This window comes from Heteronotia binoei, chromosome 13 (genome assembly GCF_032191835.1).
Source record: "Heteronotia binoei isolate CCM8104 ecotype False Entrance Well chromosome 13, APGP_CSIRO_Hbin_v1, whole genome shotgun sequence".
NCBI classification, from domain to species: domain Eukaryota; kingdom Metazoa; phylum Chordata; class Lepidosauria; order Squamata; family Gekkonidae; genus Heteronotia; species Heteronotia binoei.
Genome location: NC_083235.1, coordinates 33,911,657 through 33,920,125, shown reverse-complemented (window position 1 = coordinate 33,920,125; position 8,469 = coordinate 33,911,657). Strand labels below are relative to the sequence as shown.

Sequence of the window (8,469 nt, the reverse complement as noted above, 5' to 3'; positions counted from 1 at the left end):
CCACATAACCACCCTCTCCCCAGGTGCCACAGTGGCCCTCTGAATCAGGCCTTGTACACCTGGGAGTTAGTTCCCAGCACAGACCTCCCCACACATAAAGCAGTGGTGTAGTTTAGTGGTTCAAGCATCAAGGTAGTATCCCCAGTCTGCCATGGAAGCTTGTTGGGCCAGTCACACTACCTCACAGGGTCTTTGTGAAGATAACATGGAGGCAAGAAGAACAATGCAAGCCACTTGGGGTCCCCTCTGGGCAGAAAGACAGAGTGTAGTTTGATGTTAATAAACAAATATGCCTCCACACTACTGTGCAAGCAACATGTCTATGCAGAATGCTCATGGATATGCATTGCAGTCTCTTTCTGGTGTTGAAATAATGGAGCCCTCTTCTGGCCAAACTGGAGAACAGACAGAGAACAGCAGGTATGATGCCTGGTTAAAAGACTGGTGGTCAGAGAAATATTGTTGTAGCTGTCACCTGTAAAGAACTCCCTTGCTGCCACTCCAGTATAGCCATTTCACCACATACCGCAAGGACCCCCTCCCCCAACTTTTAGGCTGCATTCAGATGTCATGATGAAACATGGCTGGCCAGAAAAATTGCAGAGTCTACCAGATGTGAGTAACAAATCCCAGGTTGTCAATAAACCCCCGTTTGTCTGCTTCGTATCTATTTAAAACATTTATTAGCCACTTCTGTACCTTGCAGAGCTCTAGGCTGCTTACGATGTAATAAAACAACAATTACAAGCAACATATAAAATATCATAATTTATTATTTAATTCATTTGTACCTCACCTTGACCCAAATTGGCTTATATCACTCCCTTCTCCATTTTATCCTCACAACAGCCCTGTGAGGTAGGTGTGGCTGAGTGTGTGTGATTGGCCCAAGGTCATCCAGCTAGCTTCTGTGGCAGAGTGAGGATTTGGACCTGAGTCTCCCAGATTCTGGTCTGACACTCTTAACCACTACACCGCACTGCCTCTCTCAATTGGGACTGCAATAAATAAAAATTTAAAAATGAGGGGGGGGGGCAGGCACACCTCCCTGGGGAGGTTGTTCCGTAATCATGGGGCTGCCACCAAAATGGCGCTCTCTTGCATGCCCATCAGACAAGATCTTTGATTGGTAGGACAGTCACTACAAACCCTGGTTAGAAATTCTAGGTTGATGCCAACCAACCTTCCCTGGTTTACTGGACTGCCTGCATTCAGGAATCACAATTAACAGAGGGGGTCATCAAGCTAGAATTTATTATGTCCTCTGAATGCGTTACTTTCATTTTCTCACACACACAAAATCACATTTTTATCTAACAGCAGAAAGTTCATTCAGAATACATAAGGAGTTTCTTTTGTTCATTTTAAAACACACTTTAAACACAAACTGGAACATGGGGAGAACAAAGTGGGAGTAGAACAGTCAAAGGTTAGGACAGACTGGGGGATGGGTGTGTGTGAAAAAAGAGACACAAGAAGAAAAAAGATGTACTGCTTTGCTGGAGAAACAAACATATGAATGTGATGATGCATTTCAGCCAATATTCTCTTTCCCCTTAGTGAATGTAATATTTGTGAGTCAACTCTAGTTCTCCCAGCACAGTATATTTGGTCTTCTGCTTTTTGCAACGGATGCAATAAAGGAGCAACAGTGACGACTGTTTCAAAGAGAAGAAAAAAAACATGAAAAAAGCTATTTTAAATAATGAGGAGACACACGTAACATATTCAAAGAAACAGGAGCATTTTTGGCACCCCAGCAAAATATTAAAACTCTTTCCTGGCACCGTGCCTTCAACCCAAATGCAGCTTTCCAAGGTTAGCCAAAACTTCCACTAGCTTTCAGCATACAGCTTGCTGTCCAAAGGGCCTCCATCTTCCCTTTACTGCTTCATCAGTGAAGCTGAAGTTTCTTCACTGAAGGATCCCACAACTGTCCCATCAACTTGCCCACTCAACCCTCACCCATCATCACCCTAAGGGGTTACTGGCACTGTACCATGAATATGCCTTCTAAAAAGATCAGACACATACATGTCTTTGCTCCCAAGCACAGCAAGATGAAAAGCAGCATTCAACTGATGCAACCTTAAAATAAACATATGAAAGTTAACACGCCAGCAGCAGACCATCCTGCCAATAACTTGCTGCCTTCTCTCTGATGTGATACAAACAATGACAGGTCTTTAATCGCCACAAGTATTCAGCCTACTTGATTTAAAAAGCAAAAGTCTCCTGTCCCAGTTGGTGCTCCCAAAGCAACACACAAGCTCCATGGCACAGTCTTTGGTCAAGATTTCAGTTATCTTCTCCGCCATGTCTCCGGTGATGGTGAGCGAGCGAAAGTGGTCGAAGTCATTCCTGCCCAGCTTCCGCAAACGTCGGGCAGCTGCTCGGTAGCACTTCCACGGCTGTGGTTCCACTAGCAAGTATGTGCACTTGGAGGCAAGACAGGACAAGAATGTCACCAGGCCACTGTCCCCGTGATTCAGGTGGATCCACATGGTCACAGACATGCAGAAGCAAATGTCAAAAGTAGAGTGTCCAAATTTGCTCAAATAGGAGTGCAGCAGAGGCTCCCTTGTATTGGGGTCCATGATATCAAGGGTGACATAAGAAACAGAGGCAGGGAAAGGGCTTCTCTGCTTGGCTCGCTCGATCAGCTCATTATCGATGTCACAGCAAAGGAGTCTTAGGTCCGTTTCAGCCATGGAACCCTCTGGGCTGCTTCTGTTGTCCTGCAGTCCAAGAAGGTGTCTGTAGAGGGCGATGCTGAGCTCCTAGGAGAGAGAAACTCTTCAGTATGCAAATCCTGCTTCTGAAGCAAAGAGTGTCAAGTCACCCTAAGGGTGACTTTTCCTTCTCTTGAAAGGCTTTATTACAATTTAATCGATAATGTAAAAAAAAAGTTTCCTTTAAACAGACAAAATTTATATATAAGATCGATATAAATATATAAGCATATAAGAGATGCCCTGCTGGACTATGCTGTATTAGACCAAGGGTCTGTCTAGCATACTGTTTCTTTTTTGGTGTTAAATCTGAGCTGACTTAAAGTGATCTTGTAGGATTTCCAAGGCAAGAGATGTTCAGAGGTGGTTTGCCACTGACTAGCTCTGCATAACAACAAGTACTCGCTTAGATCTCCTATCCAAATACTAACCAGGGCTGACCATGCTTAGCTTCTGAGATCTGGCAAGATTGGGCTAGCCTGCTCCTAATAACAGCCAAACTCACACACAAGGCATGAAAAGGGCAGCCTTGAGCCATGAGGAAAGGCAGCATTTAAAGATTTTAATAAAATAAAACAATTTGAGTTTGGGGGATTCTGGGTTACTACTGGTCAGAGAGGATTCTACTAACCTAATTTTGTTCTGAGAGACAACCCAAAAGGAAGCACCACACAAACAGGAAACCTGAAAGTGTATAACAAAGATGAGGTAAGTCTTCAACAGCCTTTACTTCACTTGCACTTTCTCAGAATGCAATGATTTTTGTAGATGGAGGATGAAATAATATTATCTGAACAGGGAGTCCACTGGGGTGAGTGGCTGCTGTTAGCATTCTCAACATCTGTTACTACCCAGCATGTGCATCTGTTTCATGATGCTGCAGAACATTAGAGAAGTGAAAGAGACTGGCATACACATAAAGATTTCTGCATGCAATCTGAAGGCAGTGGGAACACACTGCGGGCTAGAGCTGCTGATACTGGAGGATTACATCTTCTCTTTGGAAGCTTTTCCCCAAAATAAATAACATACTGCAGAATCACTCATCCCCAGTTTAGAACCCTACTGAAATAGCAGTCACTGGAACTTGCTGAGTTCAGACAGAAAGACAACCGTCTCCCACCACCATACAAAAATTTACTTCCCCTCAAACACAGCACCCCAAAGCAGCACAGAAACAACTAACAATGCAAACCTACCAGAGATAATAGGTTTACACCAGAGAAATCCTGAATAGGATTTCACTGCAAAAGGGGGGGGGGGGGGGTCTTGCAGTGCTTTAACAATCAAAAACATATTATAACATATGCTTCTGAGAGGGCTCACTCCACATCAACCAGCTTAAATGAAGTCAGCTTATTTATTTATTTTTACCCTCTTGTGGGCAATTCTGCATAGGTTTGCACTGTAACAAGGCTACCTCTCTAAAACTTTTTAAAGGGACTTTCTAACCGGCTCAACCCACTCAGCCTCCATCCTGGCTCTTATACTATCTGTGACATCATCAATGCCTCGGTCCATAATCACATGATGTTTTGAAGAGCTCTACAGATCTCGCATTAGTCTTCTGTAGCCCCAAATAACAAAGCCTGAAGCAGCCACACACGCCCCGAGAAAGAAACTTGCAGCTCAACCTCTTCCAACTCTTGACAGGAAAAGGCAAACGCTAGCAACGAAGGTTTGCTGTGCCCATCCAGTCACGCTCGGATCCCCTCCACACTCTCTCACCCCCGAGTTGCATCCTACGTCCAGACCCAGAAGCGGTCTCCTATGTTGATTTGGGAATAACTGGCTCAGCAGCGCGGGAGGAAGGAGGCGAACGCGTCCCTCCGGCGGGTGGAAGTGAGAATAATCGGGGAAGTTCCCATACGGAGCCGCCCCACCCGGGAGAACGGAGGGATCCATACTCTCAAGCCGCCTTAACGACACTCGCTCATGGGCGCCGCCATATTGGGAGCAACAAGAAAAAGAGTCCGAATGGGAAACAATGAGACGAGGAAGAAAGGTTCCGGGGAAAGTGCAGATGGTGACAGAGGATAACAAAAGACTCGGTCTGTCTGATTCTGTGGGGTAATTTCTAGCGCGGGGGGCGCGGAGTAGACTCGCATGGTTTTGTTAACCTCCTGCAGTCCAATATAGCAAAAGCAACTTGTAGTAACGTACAACAATGAGTGTAGCTAAAAAGTCCAATGCGATTTTGGGCTGTGCAGCACACTTCTGCGCTACAACCCCCGCCTCTTCCTTTGAAGTTACCATCATGTGAAGCACCCAGTACAGAAAGCCACAAATTAATGTATTTTATTGACAATGGCATATATATTGGAGGTTGCATCTTTTGACCAATATGGACTGGAAATTATTTAAAAAGTCAAAATTCAATATGGACTGGAAATTATTTAAATTATTTAAAAAGTCAAAATTCAGCCTGGGTACATTTTTTCTTGCACAGTGGAAGCATTGATTCATGTGATGGATTTGAAACCATACAATAGAGGGTCTGATGATACGGTTGCCAATCCCCAGGTGGGTGCAGGGGATCCCCCAGTTTGGAGACCCTCCCCCCGCTTCAGGGTCATCAGAAAGCGGGGTGAGGGGAGGGAAATGTCTGCTGGGAACTCTATTATTCCCTATGGAGATTTATTCCCATAGAAAATCATGGAGAATTGATCTGCGGGTATCTGGGGCTCTGGGGGGGGGGGCTGTTTTGGGGGGTAGATGTACCAAATTTTCAGTATAGCATCTAGTGCCTCTCCCCAAAATACCCCCCAAGTTTCAAAAAGATTGGACCAGGGGATCCAATTCTATGAGCCCCAAAAAATGGTGCCCCTATCCTTCATTATTTCCTATGGAAGGAAGGAATTGAAAAGGTGTGCTGTCCCTTTAAATGTGATGGCCAGAACTCCCTTTGGAGTTCAATTATGCTTGTCACAGCCTTGATCTTGGCTCCACCCCCAACGTTTCCTGGCTCCACCCCAAAGTCCCCAGATATTTCTTGAATTGGACTTGGCAACCCTATCTGATGAAGATCTCGAAGACCTAGGCTTTCAATCTCTGCACTGCCATGAAGCTCATTAGATGAGCTTATATCACTCGTTCTTTCTATACCAAGCCTATCTCACAGGGCTGTTGTGAGGATAAAAGGGGAAGGGTTGAACCATATGTCTTGCCCTAAACTATCTGGCAAGCTAAAAATATATGTTAGAAAATTTAATGAATCTGGGTTAGAGTTTTACATGACAAAGACTCTTCATAATGGTTTTTTGCAGGGCATTTTTTGAGCAGGAATGCACAGGAAACAGTTCCGGCTGGCTTGGCATCAGGGCTGTGTCCTAATATGCAAATTAGCTCCTACTAGGCTTTTTCTACAAAAAAGCCCTGTGTAGAACAATGGTTATGTCAGGAGATGTGGCCTAATATGCAAATGAGTTCCTGCTGGGCTTCTTCTACAAAAAAAGCCCTGGTTGTTTGTACAAAGTCTATAAAATACTGTAGTGTTAAAGGAGAGAATACAAATGTTGACTTTCAGAACCATTAATTTGAGTTTGTGCGCATTTGTGATTAGTTTATTGGAAAAGGTCAGGTTTTTCAACCTTTTTGATTACCTGGTTCTTCCACCTGCAATTGCTGGAGTGAAGTCATAACTCTGTCAGAGGCTGTTCTGCTCAAGAGCAGTTCTAGGAGAGCTCTCTCAGCCCCACCTACCTCACAGAGGTTGTGGGGAGGGGGAGGGAAAAGGGGATTGTAAACCGCTCTGAGACTCCTTTGGGTAGTGAAGAGTGAAGTATATATCCAGTCTTCTCCTTCTCCTCCTCCTCCTCCTATGCCTGCAAATCTTGGGAGATCCTTCAGAACCTTCTTGTATTATCATTGTTCCCTCTAAGCTGAGTTAGCGTGAGCTAGCTGAGCTCACAGATTTTTAGCCTCCAGCTTACACATTTTTGTCTTCGCTCAGAAAAAATGATCCCAAGCACAATAATTTATGCAGGAGCTCACAAAGTAGAATTTTTGCTCACAAGACTGCAGTTTAGAGGGAACATTGCTTATGATTGCAACTTCTTTGTTGAACAGTTCTGGAGCATGTTATCATGGGTTTTTTTTTTAATGAAAAGGGTAAGGACTACAGCAGGAGAAATAGGTGCTCTGTGCCTTTCCGAAGGTCACTCTATGGGGGTGGGGGGGCTGTCTTCTACCACACAAGGAAGAGAAAAATGTGATTACCCCTGCTTGTAACTTGTAATTCACAATGGACTTCAGTAAGTCCTCATGGTAGTCCATCAGAGTTTACATAGCCAGCATTTGTGTGTAATCATACTACCAACCTCAAAGCGACAGACTTCAAGCCTCATAGAGTTGCCAGGCAGAGGATGGGAGGGTAAGGTTTCCAGATGCCGACTGGGAAACTCCTGGAGATTTGGGGATGGAGTCTGGGGAGGACAGGGATTTCAGTGGGGCCCGACATGTCAAGTCTGCTGTATTGTTGTTAACATGTTATCCAACTCTGGTTCAGAAGCAAAGGATTCTGGACTCTTACTGAACACCGAATGCTGCTAGCTACCTCTCCTCCCCCCTCCCCTCTTAGCTATGTCTTTGTTGTGTAGACTGTTTTGAAATGCTGATATGGTAACAAGATTTCGGAGCCTTCTCAAGCTGGGTGTCTGTGGGAGTGTTAAGCGCCAAGGCCTTTTGCTTGGGAATGAAGGAGTAACATCCTAGTGTGAAACTATACTGCATAGAGTGCCCCTCCCGTAGGAATCCTTTGATCTTTACCTTAAAATGCTTGGTTAATTTCTGTGTACCCCAGTCCTTCAATCTCTATCATGGTCTTCAGCTCTGTTTTCAATAAACTAGTGAACTTTGATACCAAAGACTCGTTATTGAATCCAGCCGACTTGACATTTTGAAGGACTCCCTATCTTGGAGTTCAACCTTTCCGGCAACTGAAAAGGCAATGTCCGACCAGACGCCGGACGATGGAGAACTCCCAACAAGAGCGGAGGGGGCCGAGACACCCTGGCACATCCATACTGCCAGAAGGACCGCGGCTTCCCCTCCCCAGTTTCAGCTGGTGGTCACTCCCCGGCAATACCAGCCGAGGACATCGACCACACTTATGGACCAGGCCCCGATCCGCCGGGAGGCGATCATGACCCGCCACACCAAGCGGGTGCAACTGGCCGAAGCCGCGGCTACCAACCCAGGCGAGCCGGAGGAAGGAGCCGAGGCGCCCGTGACCAAGCCCCAGGCAGCGGGAGCAAAGGTGCAGAGTGTGAAGAGGAGGGCGGGGGGCCGAGACCCAAGGACCCGCACGACGAAGACTACCAGATGTTCCGGTCGATGGTCCACCGCGAGGTCGACGGGGCAATGAGGGACCTCAAGGACCAACTGCAGACCCTAACCGCCCAGCTGGGGAGAGCGTTGGGGGTAACCGAGACCCGCCAGCAACAACCGGTGCCAGCGGGGCCGCGAGGGCAGCCGAGCCAACCTCCACCCGCCACCCCCGCGGCCCCCCCAGCGCCGGCGGCGCCCCAAGCACCGGCGGCCCCCGCCCCGGCCCGGCAGCGAGACCTAGGGGGGGGTCGAGAGCTGGATGCAACTTTTGACGGGGATCCGAAAGAAGTGAACTATTTTGCAATCCAAGCGAATAGCTACATGTACTACTGGGGAGACCTATTTCCTGATGAGGTGAGCCGAGTGGACTACTTGGGGTCGAAGCTGCGGGGTCCTGCTAAGAAGTGGT

General features: G+C 46.6%; 1 protein-coding gene across 1 annotated transcript; it reads right to left on the bottom strand.

Annotated features, from left to right (window-relative positions):
• Positions 1-666: 666 nt before the first annotated feature.
• On the bottom strand, positions 667-4,681 carry BCDIN3D (BCDIN3 domain containing RNA methyltransferase). The gene is given in 3 exon segments (XM_060252803.1): positions 667-2,780; positions 4,461-4,652; positions 4,655-4,681. Coding segments are annotated over 3 exon segments (813 nt in total). The 3' UTR covers positions 667-2,186.
• Positions 4,682-8,469: the final 3,788 nt, after the last annotated feature.